The sequence below is a fragment of the Pseudonaja textilis genome, chromosome Z (assembly GCF_049901715.1).
Source record: "Pseudonaja textilis isolate UNSWEBS1 chromosome Z, rPseTex1.2, whole genome shotgun sequence".
NCBI classification, from domain to species: domain Eukaryota; kingdom Metazoa; phylum Chordata; class Lepidosauria; order Squamata; family Elapidae; genus Pseudonaja; species Pseudonaja textilis.
Window position 1 is genome coordinate 77,619,388 of NC_142008.1, and position 23,808 is coordinate 77,643,195.

The 23,808-nt window shown below is 40.1% G+C and overlaps 1 protein-coding gene across 1 annotated transcript in view; it reads right to left on the minus strand.

Annotated features, from left to right (window-relative positions):
* The window catches only part of CZH7orf57 (chromosome Z C7orf57 homolog), a 40,210-nt gene that overhangs the window by 15,194 nt on the left and 1,208 nt on the right, over positions 1 to 23,808 (minus strand). Inside the window, 4 exon segments of the mRNA XM_087917177.1 lie at positions 9,072 to 9,172; positions 9,175 to 9,218; positions 9,378 to 9,468; positions 11,794 to 11,991. Of these exon segments, the coding sequence (XP_087773303.1) occupies positions 9,072 to 9,172; positions 9,175 to 9,218; positions 9,378 to 9,468; positions 11,794 to 11,991 (434 nt within the window).

The window sequence follows — 23,808 nt, forward strand, 5'->3', positions numbered from 1 at the left end:
ATATATCTTTGTATTTTATATCCTGTCACTGCTTTTGTCTATTTTGCCAATCATGCCATTCCAGTTTTCTCTATTTGTGGGTCCTATCATGAAGTTCTGCCAATGGACTAACCAGGTATTTTCCATCATAAAAGCTGACACTATTCTTTTTAATCTTTCTTCAGTATCTCAAGTAATCCAAATATCCCTATTATAGTTCAACTGAGAAAGGAAAATGGCAGACTCATAATTCATAAATCAAAAATACAACCACACAGCTGAGCAACCACAGTATTTTTGACCAGTCTCTTGCAAAAGGAAGGGTATAAGGAACCATTTTTTAATACCAGTCTGTTTAAATCAATTGTAAAATAACATGTGGTTTTGGTACTTAATGTTAGAATAATTAAGATTTTACTTTGAGTTTTACATAGATTTCCCCTAAATTAAAATTTGGACCACAGAGTTAGGGAGTGGATTTCCTTTTCCTTGTTATTAGGACAAATGTGTCATCTAATATATTTGTATATGAAGACTTCAGGTGATGCCAACTGTCAAAAATAATTGGGTTATACATCATGCTACAACATGATTTGCTACAACACACTTTATTCAAAAATATGTAATTCATTAGACTCACACATTTTACGATGTGAGTTACAAATGACAAACCAATAGATTTTCTAATTCAGGTACTGAGCCCAAACCAGAAAATTATATTATAAGCAATACTGAAGTAATCAAATAAGTAACAAATGCATTTGTAACAATTTTAATTAATTTATTTATCTTACCCAGAATTTATTCTGTAATACAATTTGAAACTAATGAGTTAGCTTTGGTTTAAGTAAATTATGATTATGCATGGATTCATGCTGGAAACAACAAAGATTTTGTTAACATTTAAGAAAATTGTATTTTTTTGGAAAAAATTATTCTGATTTTATTAGCCTTCTCTCAACATCTATTAAATGGTTCTTTAAAACACTTCATTTGATTTTTTTTTAAAATTCTACCAAGTCTAAAAAGAATGAATCTAAGGAGCAAGATAATCAGACCAAGGCTATGAGTATTATTCCATATCAGGACTTCGATGACTCGGGATAGACCCTTGTCTGTCATGGTAGTCATGAACTCCTGAGCCACCTTAGACCCCACTCCCAGAGAAGGCAGATTAAAGTCTCCCAGTGGGGAACTCCACTGCTAACCCTGAGAATGAGTTGAGCAACTAAGGCAAGGAGGTTGCTTCACACTTGGGATACTAGCTAGTACAGAAACAACAATCCCTGGAAGTGTTATAAGGAATAGTCTCAAATTCAGCAACTTGCGGAACAGTGTCTCTGAAAGCAGTAAGACACTCCTAAAAGGCAACCTCCACATTCCCATCCCCATATCTTTTGCTACATCAGCACCTGGCTGGATACATTTCCAAAAGGGGGACACATATCACTCCCCCAGACCCAGCCAAGTCTCAATAATTCACATCAGGCTGGCTTTCTCATCTGTAATTAAATCACAAACAAAAAAGACTGCTTGCATAAGAAGAGAATCCATGGCAATCTGCAGGAAACCGCCTTCCTCTGCCACTAGTCTTCCCCAATTCAATCAGTTGTTCCCCTCCAACATTCCCAAAGGTACAAGCCATAAGTCTTTCAAGTCCTAGGCTGAATTTAGATATTGCAAACTACATGCCATATTGTCTGTCTCTGGCTAAACCATGAGGCTTCACATCAAATTGTCACCATTTCCAATGCCAATGGCATTGCCAGCATTGTCTCAACAGGATGTACACTGGCCAGACAACACCGACAGGAAAAACGGTTGAGGTGAGGTAAACATCATCTCTCTCAGTCTTCCAGAAAGCCTCCTAAAACATGTTTTTTTTTCCACAGCTTTGAGGATTTCAAGGACAAGATGCTTGTATGAAATTGATGTTTATTCTCCCACTTTCTTGGGTTCTATTTATTTTATATGTTTAGTTTATTTATTATTGTTTTTAGATTTTTATGGAATTTTTCACTGTTGTGTATCTGCCACCACCAGTTGCCTTTCACCCCAACTTTCCTTCTGCTGCCGCCGGTCGCCTTCCCGCCCTACCACTTAGCTTTCGCTGCCACCGCCAGATGCCTTTTCCCATCCCCACCACTTACCCTTGCCAGAGAACACACACGGAGCAGGGCCAGTGGCCGCTTCTCTAGTTGGGAGAGCGAGGGAGGCTTTCCCAGCAGAGCGAAATTTAGCTTTGGGTCCTGCAAGTCCCCCTCCTGTTGGGAAATGGCTCTGGGCGGCAGAGAAGCAGCCAGTTTAATCCTGTTTTTCTCTGCCGCCGGGAGCCGTTTCCCAATGGGAGGGGGACTTGCAAGCTTTTTGCTGTGCCAAGAAAGACTCTGTTGCTCTCCCAGCAAGATACAGATAATCAGAGTTGGAAGGGACCTTTTAGGTCATCTAGTCCAACCCCCCTCCACCCAAGCAGGAGACCCTACACCATTTCTGACAAATGGCAGTCCAATCTCTTCTTGAAATTCTCAAGTGATGAAGCTTCCACAACTTCTGAGGGCAAGCTGTTCCATTGGTTGATTGTTCTCACTGTCAGAAAGTTTCTCCTTGTTTCCAAGTTAAACCTCTCCTTGTTCAGTTTCCATCCATTATTCCTTGTCTGGCCTACAGGGGCTTTAGAAAATAGCTTGACCCCTTCCCCCTCAAATATTGGAAGGCCGCTATCATGTCTCCCCTGGTCCTTCTCTTCACCAGACTAGCCAGGCCCAGTTCATCGTATGTTTTAGCCTCCAGTCCCCTCATCATCCTGGTTGCTCTTCTCCATCATTCTATCACCGCCAAAATCGTCTTGCTAAAGATGGCTACAATAGAAGCAGGAATAGAAAGACTCTGGTATCTCTTTCAAAGCCTGGGCGTCACTCTGCAGCTTTCGGCACGTGCACAGGAGTGCTCTCTTCTGCCTCACTAAGCCGCCCAGGGTTGCTTGGATGGTTAGCAGGCAGGCAGGCAGGCAGGCAAAGGGGCGCTGCATCTATTTGCTTCTTCCGGGGCAGCTTTTGCTATCCCAGCCTCCTTTCTCCCCCCTCACTGGCTCCACCTCCTCTGGCTGGCCGCCAACAGGAAGGAAAGGTGAGGGGTGATGATGGTGCTGCTGGGCCTTTTCTTTGCCGTCAGGAGGGGGATCAAAGCTCACTGACTGGGTTGCTGGCAATGCCCACGGGCAGCTGGGGAGGTGGGAGGGGAAGCCGCTCACACCACTGCAACCTGCCAGTGGCGGGTGGCTGCGACCCTCCGTCCTGCCACGTGTTTGCACCCATCCCAGCCTCCAACTCAACCAGGATTTAGTGAGTGGCATTTAGGGTATATTTGTCGGGGTCAGGGTGAGCAGTCATCCCTGGAGCCTGACGCTTTTGTGAAGTGCCTGTGGAGGAGTGTCGCTTGTGGGGGAGCATCAGACATTCAATTCCTCTCTGCCCAGTGGCACAGTCTCTCTGTTTCCCTCATTAGCGATCTTGAATGTGTGCCCCCATCTGTTTATGTGGGCCTTTGTAGCCACGCTGTCGATCAGGATGAGAACACGTTGTTCCTGGATCAGCAGTAGAAATTTGCAGAGGGACAGGTGGACTGCCCTCAATCCCAGCCAGTTTATGCTGCAAGTTTGTCCTGTTGTGGACCGGTGACCCTGAGCTGTAAGGGACTTACATGAGCCCCAGGAGCAGATCTAGGGCAGATCCAAATAGTTTGTCCCCTTCAAAGGGGGCAGATGCTAGTTTCCACTTATGTTTAGTGTCCGCTTGCCAATGTCAGAGCCAGAGTACAGGCACTGTGCCGTGATTTGAGACGCTACGGCTCTTGATGAGAATTTTACAGAATTAAAAGTAGCATCTGCAGAAAATTCTGCGTCTGCCATCACACTTTGGCTATGTCCTGATATGCACCCTGGTGTTAGATGAGGGAATGGAATTCCTGGGGAAATTAGCCCTTATCTGGGCTACTCTTTATGAGAGCCTCCACTTATTGCGCCGTTGCTGCCCTCTGTGAGGGAATAAAGCGCTATGACAGCCAGCAGCTTGTTAAAGTTGGTGTCTGCAGCTTTTTGAGACTGACTGTTTATTTAAAAGCTTTCTTCGAGCTGTGCTGAACACAAAGTCAATCTTCTGCGGAGCTTTATTATCTCTGCCAGCCAGTTCATTTTAATTGTTTTGACTGTGCTTGCTGAGATGGTAGCCTGAGGGGAAAACTGTCTGCAGACTCTAGCCTGCGCACGAATGTCATTAGGGCTCTCTTTGGTGTTTTAAGAGCTCCGACAGCCAGACAATGCTAGAAACTGCGCCAGAGGCGCTCTCTATAATTAGTTATAGATCGCGATCTCCGCCTGCAGCCAGAAGCTGCAATCTGACCTGTTTTTTTCTTGTTTATTTCTGTTGTTTTCTGCTCAATGTTGTTCACAAATCCAGCCAAAAGAAAAGCTTGCTTTTTCTGAATGAAGGCTGAGCAAAAACTGGGGACACTAAGGAGGAGCCTCGAGGAGGAATGTCCTCAGAAATCAGCTCAGCCTATTGGATGAGAGAAGGAAGCACCTCCCATGCCTGGATGCTCTGAACAGCTCACCTGGAGAATGAGGATGTGTCAGACGACAGATGGAATAAAAAAAGACCAGAAGTTTATGTGTAATGGTTATAAAGTAGTTCCACACTAATTCATTGCTTGTGAGATATAGAAAATTGCCACTAACTGAATGTAAGTGCTTTTCTTTAATCTAATTATATAGAGAATTCCTAGTGCTTAAAACATAGAGGAATATGTTAACGTATCACATACATTAAGCAAAAGACTTGAACTTGGGAAAGTGAAATTGAAATTACTTTTTTAATGTCTGTTAAATTATTATTTTTTAAAGTATGAATAAATAAGGTTTTGACTCCTTTGTTTTCTTGGGAGGGTACTCCCTTTTCAGAGTAGGGATTCCTTTTCTTTCCTTGCCCCCAACCTGGGATTTCTTTTTTTTCCCTCCTCTGGGCTTTTAAAAAAACTAAGCTCTCCACCCCACACACACACATGCACAAAGGTTGCGTCTTTCTTTCCTCTTGGCCCATACAGTCAACACCCATGCAAATGTGTTGACCATTCAAAGTTACAATAGCACTGAAAAAAGTGACTTATGAGCATAATTCACACTTATGACTGTTGCAGCATCCCTACAGTCATGAGAAACCAGGCAAGGAGATGCATGCCTCGATATGAGTGATGTTGAATTGGCCACACCCACCCAGTCACATGACCACTAAGCCATGCCCACCAACCAAGCCACACCCACAGAACCGGTTGTTAAAAAAAATTTAATTGGCCACCCCTGCATATACCGGAGTATGCAGTAGATGCAAAGTGGGAAAAATGCCTTATTTCTGGTAGAAGTACAGATACTGAGTGCCTGTTGGTGGCTTCTTAAGGAAGTCATACTTTTTCCTGGGTTTACACAGCAGTCTTGCAGGCACTGAAAAGCAGATGACTGAAATAAGGAGATAATAGCAAGGTAGCAATATAAGATGGGACCCTCCTTATTTTCCAAGGACTGGGTGTCTATTATATAAATCCAGAAAAAAACAACACATGGCTTCTCTAAGGAGCTACCACCACACATAGTACAAATCACAATGCCAGGTGCACAGAACCTTTCCCATGCTGGATCCAAGATAGCCCACACGTAAAACTACATACATATGTATAGGAAACATCCGACTACTTTCATCCTATGTCCCTTCTTATTTTCTTAACTGTGCATATATTTCCAATAGTACTCAATGCTTCTTTTAGAAAATATAAGTACAAGTTCAAGAAATGATTCTCATGTTGATGATGTGGCTAAAAATAAAATGTTTTGCCAGGATTTTTGTGTTATTACTTCAGCCTTTTTCTTAATAAATCTTATTAATCTACACACAGAGAAAATGATTCTATTTTTTTGTTCTCTTATTGTTGCTAAGGAAATAGAGTCCAAAGATACTACAGGAATAATATTCAAATGTCTGTAATTTGCTATGAAAAGCCACACCCGAATATATTAGAGGTTAGGCCTTTTTTATCATCTGCTATGCTTGTATTTATATGTATGTATTTCGTATTTATACAACTTTGTTTATCTGTAACTTCTTACAGTTCTACTTACTGATTTAAAAGATCTATGATCATTAGCAATTGATGGTGTTTATGGAAGAGTTGCTAATAAGATTAAACAATGAAAAATGAAATGAAAAAAACTATTTTTTCCACAACTGACAGGATAAAAGCTTCAATTTAATTCTGAGCAAAAACAAAATAATAAAAGACATCAATATAGTAGAAATGCTGACAATGAGTTTAGGTGTTAAAGACCAACTGAAGCTTTTAAATTCCAAAGGTGCTTTTTCAAAAGTCAACTGGATTTTGTTTTTCCTTGAAGATTCTCATCTAATAAACTTCTTCAGTTCAGAACTGAAGAAGCTTCTTGGAAGAGAAGCAAAATGTCTTCAAGGAAAGACAAAGTCCGGTTCCCTTTTGAAAAAGTACCTTTAATACAACCATGACCTGGATAACCGAGAAGCTCCATATAGACGTGAAGCTTTTAAAAAAGACTTTCAGTTCTAACAAGACTCCAAAATAAACACAATTTTGGTATACAATCACAATTCAGATATATATTCCAGAAACTGAAAATTAATCCATAATGTATTAAATAACCTAATCTAGATTCCCCTAGGATTTACATGTTTTTAACTAATCTGGTTGGAACCTACTGGGATTACAGTGTTTTTTACATTATGAAACTTCCTTGTGGGTCATTTCTATAGCTGCACCAAATTCATTTTCCACAACAAGCTAAACAACAACAATGTTTTAAACTACTTTGTTAGAAGAATATTGATAATATAAGTCCCAACTATGTAGATATATTTAAAGTTCTTTAAATGGACAAAATGAAAAATAATTTCAAAACCCATACAAAAGTGAAATTTAAGCTTTTTGAATATTAAGCAATTCATTCTCAATAATGTGTATGTACAACATGTATTCTATCCACATAATGTTAATTTAATTAAGTTCAGATACAAAACTTGTAAACAGAAATTATATCATTTAGAGTTCTAAGTACTACAGCTAGAATACACTAGATTACTTCCATAATATATAAATATAAATATAAATATAAATATAAATATAAATATATATATATATATATATATATATATATATATATATATAATATTATATATAAATATTATATAAATACCTTATTCACATGATATACGAAATCAAGTTGTGATTTGGTTTATCCAGTAGTTATTTCTTGATTTATAATTGCAATTGAGCCCAGAATTATAGTCATTAATTGTTGGGCTTGTTAAGCAGATCACTTTGTGACTATATGCAATTTTATGACCTGATTTGTAGCAGTTATTAAGCAACTGGTCATTAAGTAAATCCCTTTTAGGCAATGAACATTTTTCCCCAGAAGCCAGAATCAAATGCCGGAAACTAATAAAAAGTGCTGAGAATTATGGTTACATGACAATGGGATGTTACAAAAGGCTATAAATGTGAGCCTGTGATCATGTATATGTGTGTAGTTCACAAAACTTCAAAATTGGATTATAGGCACCTGCTGTAGGAAATTGTCATACATTTGATTATTAATCACCTTGTCATTAAGGGAGAACTACTTGTAAAAGATATCCAAATTACAATGTAACACTTCTTTTTATCTGCAATTAGTTGCTATGTTTTTGGTTAACTTACTTTAATCTAATCTTTAAACAACTATTATTCCTGCGGAAAAATAGGTATGCGTAAAGGAGCATTCACAAGCACACTAAGTCCTACAGAGCATGTATATTATTCAACTTCTTTGTTGTTTTTTCAAACACCGTGGCTGATTTTTCAAAACAAGAAGTCAGGAAAAGAATGTGCCTTCCTCAAACTCAAAGAGGTTGTTATTAGCCAAAACAGAATAGAAGAAATGAGCTCCAATTTGCCAGGACTACAAAACTATTAGGAAAAGAAACTTGTACTTGGCTTATCTTTTCTGTGGAAATTGGCAAGAGACAGGTAACTCTCTTAAACATATTTAAAACTAAAATTGGGTTAATATACAATAGAATACTATTCTGTATATAAGGCCTGGTTTAGTGTTACATACATAAGATTGGACCAATCTTTAATCTAAGCATTCTAGATCTTTAATTTATGCACACTTTAGGAAGCAAAATAGCAAATTAGTAGAATCTGCCATCACAAAATACTAAGTATAAACATTTTGTTTTTGCATTAAAGGTAGGCACAATGTTTTCAATATGAAAAACCACATTTTGAATTTAAAATATCTACATTTAACATATTGAATAAATTGGAATGTTTCAAGCATTCTGGAAAAACTTCCATATCATACTTCAATCACCATTTCATATTTAAAATGGCTGTTTTGAATTCAAGACATCTTCCACACTAGACATAGACACTTATTTGAGCTCAAATAATCGGCTGGTTATTTAGCGCTATATAAGAAGCTTATGATTGAGATTTATTTGAATAAGCATAAATAATACATGTATGCATAGGAAAGCCCCATAGACCTCTTTAAAGACTAATCACTAGTACTGATGATATTCTCTAGTTTGGGTAATAATGGCCTGCAATAAAGGAACCAAGCTCAGAGCACCAAGGACCCTGAGCTACAGATATTTTCCTTTATTAAATACTAACCCATAATAGTGTTTAGTTAGTTAAAACTGTGTATTGCTCCTATTATAAATATTATTTTCTAAAAGTTTTTTTTACAATATTTATACATTTTATGTTTCATACACATAATTTTCAGACTAAAATTCTTAAATATTTAAACACTAATAGTAAAAAAACTAGTACCAGTGGAATATGCTTCCAAGTATACATATTTAAGACTGTACTGCAAGCATATTGCAACAAAAAGTACTCCACACACATAACTAATCTTGTTTCAGGTAAATCTATTTTCATATTTGGTTTTTTAAAATCTAACTGACGTATCTAGCATCGTTTTTAAAAAATAAGTAATGTAACAGCTAGGAATAGCAGAATCTTACCTTTCTTTTCTTTTGGTTTTCTTTATATTCAGCATCTCTTTGCCAAATACTTTTCGTATCACAATCAAAAGGACCCCTTTTAGGTTTATATCTGGTTGGTTAAATTCTTCATGAATCATGTAGTCTGGCATTATTGGAATACGAGATCTGGAGGCAAAAATGTAACCATTATTCAATGTAGCTTTTGCCATTATAGTGCAGACATAAACAAGCTATGGAACTTTTTTTTATTTCAACATTCAACAAAACCATTCCCCCCTCATTGCAAAATTAAATTAACGCTTCTCATGAAGACAGAATACTTACTTAGAGTTATCAGCGGCTTGTTTTCTATGATGTGATTCAGGTGCACAATAAGGGGATACTTTTCGTGGAGAAGTAAAATGTCTCAGTAAACCTTAAATCAAAGATATTTAAAAATATAAAATATATTTAAACAACTGCACATTTTAAAAAAGATAATCAAATAAATTCTGTTTCCTGCACACTGTTAAGAGCATGAAAAAAATATTAAAACGCTTTTAATATTAATGCACTAAATGAGAACAATATCTAAATGACAGGATATAAAAGAGTTTTTGATGCAATCTCTTTTTTACATTTTGTTTTTAAAATCTATTGATAGCTGTATCTGAAGTAGGAATAAAATGATGTGGGAGATAGTGTTTAACTGTTTCATATTATTCTATTGTAGGTTCCTTATAAAAATTACTTCACTATGATATTTGAAAAAAATATTTATCTTTCAGGAAAATAGAGAAATCTTCAATTTTTAAAAGAAATCAAAATGCCATTTAAAAGCATCCAGCAATATCTATCTCCAGAATAATTCATTTTGCTCTCCTTTCATTTCTTGTTTCTTCTCTGGTGTATGTACTATAAGACATTGAGCACTGCAGAGTCACAATCTTAATTCTTTTCATTAAAAAATATTGTGTTCCTGCAAACATTCCATGCTTGCTGATCACTCTTATACATGCCTCTTGCCAATTTGATTACATAAGCTACCAGAGACTTCCCTGAATATTGAAAATAACATATATTACAATAATTTAGAAACTGGAAATGAGGATATTAAGAACTAGATTGATTTTAAAATGTAGAAGTTTATTTACAGCTTTGAATAAGTTTAGTATTTAAATTTAATACTTCAGGGACTCTGCTCCAAGATAACCAGATATGAGGTGTTCTAGTTGTGATTCAGCATAAGGGAACATTTGGGATTGTTGGTGTTATCACCCTCCTTGCTACCTGAATCTGTTGCTGGATTGGCAATAGAGTCACAAAGGCTGTTATCTTTGGGGTTTCAATTTGTTATTTGACGACTGAGTCTGGAGAGCCTCAGAAGATTGTGGCTTCAGTGAATCTGTCCCAAATAAATGACAGTGAGACACATGTCAGTGTTTACATGCTGAGCCTAGTTTTTGTCCTGAGGTGGTGGTGGACATTAACATCAGTCGTGGACAGATCATTCTTTGGTTGTCTTTTGATTCTCTTTTGATTCTCCCTTTCCTTCAGAGAGACAGAGCTTATTCAATTGGCTTCCTCCAGACAATTGATGGACCAAATGGGGTTTGAAAAAGAGCTTGGGGTTTTCCCCTGAAGATTTAGTGAGCAATTTGGCTCAGGACCTAACTGTTGCATGGAGTGGACATGTGACTGTTACCTTGGATTATATTATTCCTATATGGCCTCTTACATTGGTTTGACCAGAAGATGACATACCTAATTCCTACCACAGTTCTTCATGTTTTAGCCTTCAATCCCCTAATCATCTTTGTTGACTCTTTCTAGACTCTCAACATCTTTTTTTTATATATGGCAACCAAAGCTGGATGCAATATTCCAAGTATGGTCTTACCAAGACTTTATAAAACGTTACTAACACTTCATGTATCTTGATTCAATCCCTCTATTAATGCAACCTAGGACTGTGCTGGCTTTTATGGCAACTGCAACATACTATTGGCTGAAATATAAGTGACTGTACACTAGGACTCCAAGATCTCTCACACAGTTACTACTGTTGAGCCAGGTACTACCTATTATATAGCTGTGCATTTGGTTTTTCTTCCTAAACATAAATCTTACATTTCCCTAGAAAAGTAAATCTGACTTTTCCCTAGAAAACATAAATCTTACTTTTCCCTAGAGTGAATTTCAATTTGTTAGCTAGTGCCCAACATTCAAGACTGCAAGATCCTTTGGTATCTTGAACTATCGTCTGGTGTATTGGTTATTTCTGTCAGCTTGGTGTCACCTGCAAATTTAATCAGTTTTCCCTTCTATCCCATTGTCTAAGTCGTTGATGAAGATCTTGAAGAGTGCTGGGCCTAGGACAGAGCCTTGGGGTATCCCACTGAAATTGAAGTAAAAACCAGAAATAACACAACCTCATAAGCAGCAATAGAGGTCTAAGAAGTTTTCCTTATTTTGATTCAGTTTGAGATTCACTAATTGTTAAATCTTCAACTTTTTTATCACACATTTGGTTTCTTGTACGTTTCATAACTTATTGTTCAGAGTCTTAGAATCTATAAAAAAGCCCTTGAGAATTAAGATCCACAGTGTCAGCTGGAAAAATAAATGTTCATGCTTCTCTTCTGTCATATTCTATCTTTAATTTCCAACACTTTTAGCAGTAATTTCTTCCGTTGTTTTCACATAAAAATATTCACATCAACCTTCTGAATAGATTTGATATTTGTTTAAAGTAAATCACCTGGTCGACCTCCTTGCTTTGCCAGTTTTACATATTCGGAATCAGTATCCCTGATCCACTTTCTTCGACCCCCAAAGGTAATGTCATGGTGAGGACCCCCCAAATCACCAAGACCAAGGATATGAGATTTTGGCTGTTGTGCAACATCTGAACTAACTTGTTCCTCTGATCGTTTCAGAGGGATGTGATAATACCAATCTGTAACGATAATAAATAATGGAATATGAATATATTAAAGGTTATAACTATAAGATCAAATGCACAACATTTATAACACAATGCTTAGTTACCAAATAATCTTTAATTTATGGGAGAATATGTAGACTGGATTGAAAAAAATATGGAACTTTGTTTTTATATAGACAACAACAGCAGGAGTTCTGCAAGAAACAGAGATGGTAGGCCTCACACATACTCACAATGTAAAAAATAGATGGTAAAATTAATGGAGTTGAGAAATTTATTGCTTTGGAAACCACTCTTAGATTTTTGTTTGAAACGGAAAAAAATGAAATTTTAACTTTACATTTTTATTTGATTTATTTATGATACAAATGCTTATGTTATGATTTATTCAAAGGATTACTGATTTTTAGGTTTTTATTTGTAGCAAAATAAGTTAAAAGTTATCTCTTTTCAATAGTTTTCCCCTTTGATTTGCACCCTCCAATTTTGTTTTTACCTATTTGTTTCCCTTTTAAAATGGGCATTGGTAGAAGTTACCGTGAACGCCCTTTCTATCTATGCTGGAAGAGAGCCCAGGATGGATTGACTCCTTCCTATGATGTCATTTAGCTGAGTCTGTACTAAGATATAAAATCCAGCCCCTGGGAGAGACCTCAGCTTTGGCGAAGATACTTGACAGACTGAAAGGTGTCTCTGAAAGCACAAATGAATACAGAAATATGTCTTACCCTCTCCGGACGAATCAAGGGAGGGGCTGGGCTCTCTTGCAGCATAGATAGAAAGGGAGTTCATGGTAACTTCTATCAATGCCCATTCTCCTCCATGCTGCATCGAGAGCCCAGGATGGGACATATCAAAGCTTGCATGTCCAGGGGCGGGTCCTCGTCTGGCTCATCACACTGACTGTGGAACCACTTGTTGAAGCACCCATCTGCCAAAGGCTGCAGTCACCGAGGCAAAGGCATCCAAACAGTAGTATCTGAGGAAAGGAGATGGGGATGTCTACGTGGCCACATGACAAATCTCCTCCAAGGATGCTTGGGTCGCCCAGGCAGCAGAAGTGGCCACGCTTCTGGTAGAGTGCCGCAGCTTTGTAGGCTTGCTCAATGCAAGACCTGACCCATCTGCTAATAGTAGTAGAAGAAGCCTTGTGCCCCAAGTGAGCAGGGAAAAATGAAACAAACATGGCTTCCGACTTCCTGAAGGAGGAGGTGCGCTTAATGTATATTCTAAGAGCCCTTCTTACATCTAGTGTGTGCCACTGCTGCTCTAAGTCATGGTGCAGGAGAGGACAGAAGTCAGGCAACACAATGTCCTGGGACCAAGTGTTAACTTTCGGAATAAATGAGGGGTCCAGATGGAAAACAACCTTATCATTGTGAAAGGAACAAAGATCCTGTCTGATGGAAAGAGCAGCAAGCTCGGAAACCCTCCTGGCAGAAGTGATGGCAACAAGGAGCACTACTTTCAGAGTCGGGAAACAAAGAGACACTGTTCTAAGGGGTTCAAAGGGAGGCTTCATAAGGGCTTTAAGGACCATATGAAGGTCCCAGGAAGGATACCTGTGAACCACCGGTGGGTGCAGGTTGGAAGCCCCTTTCAAAAAGCTCCTGACTGAAGGGTGATGGGATAAGGAAGGAAGCGAACCCCATGAAAGGACCGAGGAGAGGGCCGCAACCTGCCTGAGTAAGTTGTTGGGGGCCAAACTTTTCTCCAGCCCATGCTGAAGGAAGCTAAGAACTTCTGCCAACTGGGCTGAAGCAGGAGAAAGATCCTCCCTGAGGCACCATTGGGAAAAAGCCTTCCAGGTGGCATAATAGATGCGCCTTGTAGAAGGTTTGCGAGATGCCAGGACAGTGAGGATGACCCTTTCTGGAAGATCAGCCTCCTCTAGCCACTGCTGCTCAAGTGCCACATGGTCAGCTTGAATCACCGGGGCTCTGGGTAGAGCAGGGCCCCCTGGTGAAGGGAGATTAGATGGGCTGGGATCCTCCAAGAAGCCAGATAGGTTGACCAGGTCCACAAACCAGGACCTCATTGGCCAAGAGGGTGCCAGGAGGAGGAGCTCCACTCATTCCTCCAACATCTTCCGAATTACTGCCGGAATGATGGGAAGTGGGGGAAAGGCCTAGAGGAGACCCTTGGGCCATCTGCACTGAAGAGCATTGGTCCCCTCCGCTCCCTGGCAAGGAAACCTGGTGAAGAATCTGGTGACTTGGGCGTTTTGAGGAGTGGAGAAGAGATCCACCTCTGGTGTTCTGAATCTGAGGGAAAAGTATCTGAATAGAGACGGAAGAATGGACCATTCTGCCTGGTTGACTAGACTCCCGCTGAGCCAGTCAGCCTGGGAGTTGTCGACCCTGGAGATGTGGTCCACCGAGATCGACAACAGGTGTTTCTCTGCCCATAACCCCAACTGTAGACCCTGTGTAATGAGGGCTTTGGACCTTGTCCCCCTTTGCCGGTTGACGTGAGTCTTTGTGGCCATGTTGTCCATAAGAACTAGAACACGAGAGCTGGTCACTGATTGCCTGAAATGCTTGAGAGCCAGAAAAATGGCTGAGCTCTAGCCAATTTATGGGAAAGGTCTGTTATGACCTGGACCAAATGCCCTGAGCTAACTGGCCCTTCATATGGGAACCCCAACCCAGGAGGCTGGCATCAGTGCTTATCATTGGTGGTTATCACTAGCATGTCTGGGTCCCTGAACAGGAGTCCCCTCCAGTTTGACGGGGAACGCCACCAATTGAGAGATCTCCGGATTTGTGGCAGGAGCAGGACCTCGATGGATGAGTGGCTGGTTCCTGCTCGTTGGTAGGGAAGCAGGAACCATTGGAGGGGTTGGGAGTGGAGCCGAGCCCACGGAACGATGCCAATACAGGAGACCATCTTCCCCAGAAGTTTGGACAGCAGCAACAGGGGGACCGTTTGATGTTGCTGGATCTGGCTGATGATCTCTGCAAGGCTCTTGCCATGAGCTGGGGACAGGAAAACCTGGCATGACGTGGTATCGATGACTGCTCCCAATTTGGTTGTGGGAGAGCTGGCTCTTTTTGGTGTTGATGGAAAATCTGTGGCTCTGGAGATATGACAGGGTAATTTGCAGATCCCGATGGGCCGCAAGGATGGAAGAGGAAAGAAAAAAAATGTCGTCCAAGTAGCATTGGAACCTCACTGGAACAGAACACAGAGATGCCATCAATGCTGCCAGAACCTTTGTAAAAACCCTTGGAGCCAATGAGAGGCTGAAGGGAAGTGTTCAATACTGGTAATGGATATTCTGATAACAGAAATGGAGAAACTGGCGATGATGAGGTCAAATTGGGATGTGGAGGTAAGCCTCCATGAGATCAGTGGAAGAGAGGAGGTCGCCCTCCCAAATGCTCTCTAAAATAGAATGCAGAGTCTGCATTTTAAATCGCCTGTATTTTACAAATTGGTTGAGAAATTTTAGATCAAGGATGGCTCGCCACCCCACCCCTGAGGCTTTGGGAATGATGAAAAGGAGAGAGTAAAGCCTACGTCCCCATTGAAAGTGGGGAACAGGTTGAATAGCCCTGATTTCAAGAAGGTGCTGAATGGCCTGATTCGTGAGGGCTTGCCTTGAAATGTTTTGAAGTCCAATTGTAACCCTGATCTAATAGTGCTGAGCACCCAGGTGTCCGTCGTTGACTCCTCCCATTTGGAGGCAAAGAAGGCTAGGTGACCTCCAATGGGTGGAGAGAACAAGGGTTTACTTAGAGCGACAGAAGGAACGACCTCCTCCCCCCACAAAAGGGCCGTTTACCAGTAGAAGGTTGTTGCCTGCCAGATGCTTCTGCACGTTGGTCTTGGCGTTGGGAGTACGGCCTCTGAGAGTGGGGGAAGCGAGATGAGGTTTCTGCTTGAAAGGCAGGAGGGTGATAAGGAGCAGGGTAATAGTCGGCTTTCTTCCCAGAGGAAGAGAGAATTTTACGTTTATCTCTGGTTTCAATGAGATAAGGTTCCAGAGCATTGCCAAAAAGCTTATCGCCTACAAATGGAACTGAAGTCAGCTTCCATTTTTGGCGTGACTGCGCCTGCCAATTTCAAAGCCATAAAAGTCTTCTTGCTGCTACTGAAGATGCCATGACCTTGGATGCAAATTTGCAGAATTGAGAGTGGCATCCGCAGTGAATTCTGCCACTGCGATAATCTTATTAAGGTCTTGGTGAGACCAAAGGTCAGAAGCAGGCAATCTATTCTGGAGTTGGCGCAGCCACTGTATGGATGTCCTTGTGAAAAAGGATGCTGCCATTGAAGCCCGAACAGCCCATGCAGCAGCCTGGTGATTGCACTTGAGGGTCTGTTTGGAACGTTTATCATCTGGTTTCAGGATATCTTCTGGCTCCGTGGGAGTGCCAGAAGATGAGAACGAGGCCAGAACCAGAATGTCAACAGAAGGCACTGCTAGGGCATTGTCCAGAGCTGTGCTGACATTGTAGAAACGCTTATCCAGAGAAGATGGGCGAGGACCTGCTGAAGGGGAAGCACACTGTTCCTTGACCATGTCCAGGAACAAAATGGGAGAAGGCAAAACCTCTGCATGCACTACAGGCTTGGAGAAGAGTGAGTCCCCTTGGCTAGAGGGATTTCCTTGTGGCTCAGGGGCCACTTCTTCTGGCGACAGCTTGGCAGTGACCAAAGCCTTGCTGAGTAATGGCCTGAAGAGAGTAGGTTTGAAGACCAATGCAGAGGATGTCTGCTTTGGGTAAGAATCTTCTTCCTCTGAAAGATTTTGGTCAAAAATCTCACCCTCTTCACACTCTGAACAAGAGGAGTAACTGTGTTCAGATGGTGAAGCCCTTCCTTCCTCATCAACCTCCCCCCATTCTGGTAGAGAAGAATGGACCCTGAGGTCCTGGGGCCTGTGTAAATCAGGGTGATGTGGCAAGGAACTTATAGATTGAGAAGGGAGAAGGGCCTGAACCCTTTCCAGAGGTCGAAGAATTTGCTTGAAGCCTTCAGCCAATCCCTGCCTAATGGCCAATGAGACAACATCTTGGATATCCCCTGGTCTATGCTCAAAGGTAGAGGCAGAAGGCTGAAGGCCTGCTGCTATGGGAGTGAAGGTGGCTTCAAGCCTAGATTGAGGAGAGGTTCGAGGCCTGGAGGGATGGGGAGGAGCATAGGGCCCAGAAGCCTGTTTGAAATAAGGTCCAGATCTGCTTAGATCCTGAGGATCTGATTGTACTACAAGAACCTCAGGAGATCACCATGGAGGATGGAAAGGCTCATAGATAACTTCTCCTCCCCTGGGAGGGCTTGGCTGGGGCCCACGAGTATCACCTGAAACATGCTGTAGTTGCACTCCCTTCTGTTGAATAGTTCTGTTGAACTGCTTCTCTAGGGCTGCATGTCTGCACTTTTCTGCCCTCAACTCAGCCTGAGTTGCCTTCTTAGGGGCTAGAGCCTTAGCTCTGATTTTAGTAGCCACCTCCCTCTGGACTGATGGGGTGCGTTGCCTATGTCTTTTTCTCTTATTGGGCTTAAGAGACTGTTCCACTGTGGTGGGGGAGCTCTGCCTGAGCCTTATCTTGCTCCATTTGTAGAATAAAGGCTCTTGCATTGGAAAGAAACTGTTTAGAAATTTTTAGTAAGTCCTTTAGAGTATAAAATGGCCCACGGGCTTACAAAATGGCGGCTTACCTCGTGGTGGAAGGCTTCAATCCAAGATGGCCACTGACTAGGGGAAACAGGCTCCGAGATCGAAGAATCGCTCCTTAGGCTATAAAGAGCCCCGAGTGAAGTCAGCAAGGGAGAAATGCAGGCCACACGATCAGCTGGCTTGCACTCTTATCAGCTTGCTGATCATTTTTACAATCGCTCCAAATCGCAGGCATGGGGGAGGTCTACAGACGCTGCCCAGCTTGCCTGCACAGAGCTCTGGTAATGCTGCTCCCAATGTTGCAGGAGAGAGAGCCCTGCTCTCCTGGAAGAGCAGCTGCCCAGATCCCTGGGAGCTGCTTGAAGCAAGGAAGAAGTATTGAAGATCGCTGGTGAGTGCTACCTAACAGAACACTTTCAGAGACACAGCTACTGACGAAAGGAGCTGAGTCAAAAGCTGGGGTCTCTCCTGGGGGCTGGCTTTTATATCTTAGTACAGACTCAGTTAAATGACGTCATAGGAAGGAGTCAACCCATCCTGGGCTCTCGATGCAGCATGGAGGAGAAAACTCTTTTTTCTGTTTTTTATCCTTATTTGAAATTTAATAAAGTTTTGAAAAATAATAAAAATTGGAATATATAATGACTAAGAGACTCAGTTATCTAGGGAAATAAAGGGCAGTGCTAGGACAAATCAAAATGTAATACAATGTCACAAAAGAAGGCGTGCTCCAAAGAAATAGGAGGCAACTTAATTCATGTTATGTGTGAGAAAAAGAGGATGAAGACAGCCCCTCCTTAATAGTTGATAGAATATTTATATTTTGTTTTTTTCCTAATTTTTATCATTTCATCTGTTCATAAGTAGACTGTATATGGGGCATAATCACTAAATATATCTTTGTATGTATAATGGTAATTTGTCATTTTTCCATATCAATCAGCCATTTCATTATCTTTTCTTTCCAACTTTAATAATAGTAGAACAACATTCATGTTACTCTAAAAATGAAGGGTTTCTATCTAAGAAAAAGAAAAAGCTTGGGAAGTGTACTAAAGACAAATAAATCATGAATTCTGTGAGATACAGAAACATTTCTTTAATACTCAGATTTAAAAAATTGAAGTAATTTAAAACAGAGGACATAATGCTATAAACATAAATAATTCAGTTGGGAATTTTATGTAAATAATACAGCGTCTATTAATATGCATTCAATTGGGAGTTTTCTTGTTATGGTTTGATATCTACCAACAGAGACTGTTTGAGACTTGGAGAGTTTAGAAAAAATAGTCATATTGCATAATTGCTGCAGGATATACCATATCCATTGTATCTTCACTGGTATATAAGGGATTTTACTGTCTGTAAAAATTAGGTAAGTAAATTACAAGCCCCCAAAGACTGTGGCTACAAAGGAGGAAGCAGGAAAGATTGACTGATATTCTGTTTTGTATCTACTTGATAGATAAAATTGACGAGGACCCAGTAATTCTGCCAGTAAGAATACTCTAGAGGAATCTAATAGTGCAATTTGAGAAATAATATTTATTCATTTTAGAAGCTGAAATCAAAGTTTTTCTGATTTACATTATTCAGAAATAGTTGCATCATGTGCAAAGTCATGGAATCAATCATTAACCAATCCATTACCCTCCACCCAGAGTCAAACAACCTACTCTCCAAAAAAAGAAAAAAATTGGTTTCAGGAAAAAATTGTCCTGCAATCTGCAATTCCTACACTGTAAAAACATGGATCAACTCATAAAACTTTCCTATGCCTGTTTTAGTAGTTGCCATTAAAAGAAAACAAAAAAAGGAGGGAGGGGGGGAGGAAATCTGGAAGAGCAGTACTAGTAGTTTGAAATCAAAAGTGCATTCCAACACTTATCTTTAAAAGATTGTAACTAAACTACCAGAGCTTTTTAATTGGAGAAGGTGAGTGATGACACTCAACCAATGAATGTGCTTAATTGGAGAATTTGATTTATGAGACACCTGGGGGGAAAGGGGAAACAGGGTCACAGGTGACCATAAATTACATATGCCAGAGTTGGCTTAATGCAGGGCAATGCCAGTATGTCACCTCTAATAAATCCTTTGAAGTTTTTTGAAGTGGCTCAAGAATCATGATTTAATTAAAGCGATTGCTGGAATCCTGACAATACGGACTACTCTACCTGACCAGGGTAAAGCAATAGATGCAATTTACATAGACTTTTGCAAAGCCTTTGATTCAGTGGTACACGACAAACTACTGTTAAAACTAAACTCTTATGGCATTTCTGGATCCCTTCATAAGTGGATTACTGTGTTCCTGTCAAACAGGCAACTAATAGTAAAAATAGGAAGTGTCCTATAAAACCCTGCACCAGTTAATAGCTGTGTCCCCAAGGCAGCATTCTAGAACTCACACTCACTATATTCTACATAAATGACCTTTGCGATGACCTTATAAGTAACTGCATCCTCTTCATTGATGATGTAAAACTATTCTACACTACCGACAATGCTACCATCCTTCAAAGTGACCTTGATTATATGTCTGAATGGTCAAACAACTGGCCACTCCAAATCTCAGCCAACAAATGCTCTGTCTTACACATTGGTAAAAAAAATCAGTACACCAAATACAAGCTAGGCAGATATGACTTTGTTGAAAAACCCTCACTCTGTCAAAGACCTTGGAATACTCATATCAAACGACCTAAGCACCAGAGCTCACTGCAACAGCATTGCCAAAAAGGCATTAAGAGTTGTAAATCTAATCTTACAAAGCTTCTCCAGTAATACTGAACTGCTAACTAGGGCATACAAAACCTTTGCTAGACCAGTACTCGAATACAGTTCAGCTGTCTGGAATCCACACTATATATTGGACATTAATACATTGAACGAGTCCAGAAGTATTTCACGAGAAGAGTACTTCACTCTTCTGCTCACAACAGAATACCCTACACCACCAGGCTTGAAATTTTGGGCTTGGACCACCTAGAACTATGTCGTCTACGGTTGGACTTAAGCGTAGTACACAAAATTGTCTGCTACAATCTCCTACCAGTTAATGACTACTGCAGCTTCAACCGCAACAATATAAGAGCACACAACAGATACAAACTCAATGTAAACCACTCCAAACTTGATTGCAGAAAGTATGACTTCAGCAACAGTGGTTAATGCTTGGAATGCACTACTTGACTCTGTTGTTACATCCTCAAACCCCCATTCCTTTACCCTTAAACTATCCACTATTGACCTCACCCCATTTCTAAGAGGTCTGTAAGGGGTATACATAAGTGCACAATCATGCCTACTGTTCCTGTCCTATTGTCTCCATTTATTCGTACCTAGTTCCTGTATTCATACTCATGTTTATTTTTATACCTATTATCTTGTAAGCAATTGACAAATAAATAAGTAAATAAAATATACCGAAAAAAAATTGGAAGGGTAATTTGGATGGACAACAGCTGAATGGTGTCAATACAAAGATCCATTATAAATGGTTTCAAAAAATTATAAGTACTAACTCAATTCCTAGAGGGTGGTGTGTCAAGAAAAAAACACAACTGTATAAATCTCCAACTAGATGTGCCTAGTTGGACTATTAATGTAGGAAGGTTTATTTATAGGAAATGAAGAAGAAAATTTTATTCTTCTACAAATGCAGAAAGTTGCAGAAAACATAGTATAAAATATGAAAGCACTTGCTATAAATCTCTGTATGTAGATGATATGATATCAAGTAAATAAAGTTGATTTCAAAATTTGGTTATTATAATTCATCTTAAAATATAACTGGGCAGCTTTCAATTTGATACAAACCAGCAGGAATTTAAGAACATCAACATCAATTTAAGGGATGAATCAAGAAGAAGCAAGGTCTTCTAATCATCCAAATGGGAAGAGCTGAAATGAGCAAGATATTTGAAAATGAGCATAAAACAAAGCTCAAGAATTGGTGAAAATGATAGACTGCTGAGGATTTAAGATATGTCTAGGCAAGGGCATTTTTTGTTCTTAAATCCCTCAAAAACAGCCTGAAACCAGCTTGCAATTCCCTTTCCTTCTACTAATCTGAAAATGTGAGAACATGCAAATCAATAATTAGTAAATTGAAGCATCCTATTCCTACATAAAAGGATGTGGTGGCTCAGTGGCTAAAACACTAAGCTTATTGATTGAAAGTTCGCCAATTCAGCGGTTTGAATCTCTATGCTGCGTAATGGGGTGAACTCCCGTTACTTGTCCCAGCTTCTGCCAACCTAGCAGTTCGAAAGCATGAAAAAAATGCAAGTAGAAAAAAAGGGACCACCTTTGGTGGAAAGGTAACAATGTTCCGTGGCATTTAATCATGCTGGCCACATGACCATGGAGACGTGTTGGCTCTTTGGCTTTGAAACGGAGATGAGCACTGCCCCCTAGAGTCAGGAATGATTAGCACATATGTCTGAGGGGAACCTTTACCTTTTTATTCCTACATAACAGAAAAGTGCCTGCTGCATGTGGGCGTGGGTGGGAGGGAGAAGAGAGAGGCACGAGCAATTCAAAACTAGAGAACTAATGGGAATAGCTAACAGTGGGCACTGGGGGAGGGGACTGTTGCTTCTGCCACCCGCCATGTGTGGGAGCTGGTTGGCATGTGCATCTCAGGGACCTGACTCCAGGGTCCCTTGAAGAGCTGGGAGGCACGAGAACTGGGCAAACCAGATTAATTGCTTTCAGGGGCCATTTCTTCTGCGGCCTACCAAAATTTTTCCACAGCCCACCGGTGGGCAACCGTTGGTCTACACCAGTATCAGAGAAGGATACCAAGAGAAAACAAGATTCAATAATTAAAATATAAGAGTGTTTGATATTTTAATAAATATATAATTAATGTATATCTTGTTACAATCTATATATATAAAAGCGAAATACCACTCATGCATCATCGCAAAACCTCCAAAACCATAAAGCCTAAAAAATTGAAATTTGGCACGTATGTTCCTCTTGGCTTCTAGGTGCTTACGAAGAAAGGATTTTTCAAAATGACCAGCAGAGCATTAGTATTTCATATATTATTATTAACACGCTCTGATGCTAAGGAGTTCTACTCCCACCCCCCATTTGAAAGGAAATCTGTTCCAAATGCAAAACAGGAGAGGAGTTTCAGTTTCACAGCACTAAGCAGCTTTAGTACAGAACAGTTGAGCTAAGCCACAGACAGGCTCCTTGCTGTCTCCTTTTTGCTCACACAGCAAATAGTCTTTCAGTTTCCAAACACCCCTCAACTCTCTCACACATTGAATGGACACTAGCCAGATGAATACTGATGGATACTGGTAGGCAGAGGCAGAATTTTTTCCCCTTATTTTCCTCCCCAGAAATTAAGCCTGACCACATAGTTTTGTAGCAAAGCATGGGTATTGAGCTAGAATAACAAATAGTAAATTTTCCCATCTGCAGAAAAAGTTCATTAAGGTTTTTATCCAAAGGTCTTTTAAAATATTCCAAATGGGTTTTCCCCATTTGACATGGCTTTCAAATATACATATATTTCCAAAACCCTGGGACATGTTGTCACTTACCAAGATGTTATTTTTTTCATGAGCATCAATATTCAATAGAATTCTTTCTAATATTAAGACTATGAGTTTTAAGCCACTCTTCATAATGTCTCTTCCTTTCCCTTTTATACTAGGTGAAGGCACAATGCCATTTATTCAAATCTAAAGCATTTTTATGAATCAGGGTATGCTTTATTTCTGAGAAAATATATAATGGAATGTTTATTATACAAAAAATTCAAACTAATAAAAATTTAAATACAAGTAAATCAATACCAGGGAAAATACTTGGGCCTGATAAGCATTGCACATATTTAATCTGTCCCCTAATTTTTCATGCCAAGTCCCATAGGAAAAACAAAAGAAAAAAATAAAGGTTTTGAATTTTATAAAGATTTTAGATTTCTTTGGCCTTTTCCACATGGAATCTCCATAGGAATCTGTGGCTATGACCACCAACCCACTTGTGCCAGCAGAGGCAGCACGCTTGCAGAACCTGTCACTGCGATTATTCTGGATGGCGGGGTCCAGGAGAAGAGCCTTCTGTACTGTTGCTCCTCTGGAACATTTTGCCCCCCAATGTAAAGTTGGTCCCAACCCTTCTATCTTTCGTAAGAGCCTAAAGATGTAAGTCTGCCAGTTGGCCTGGGTCCC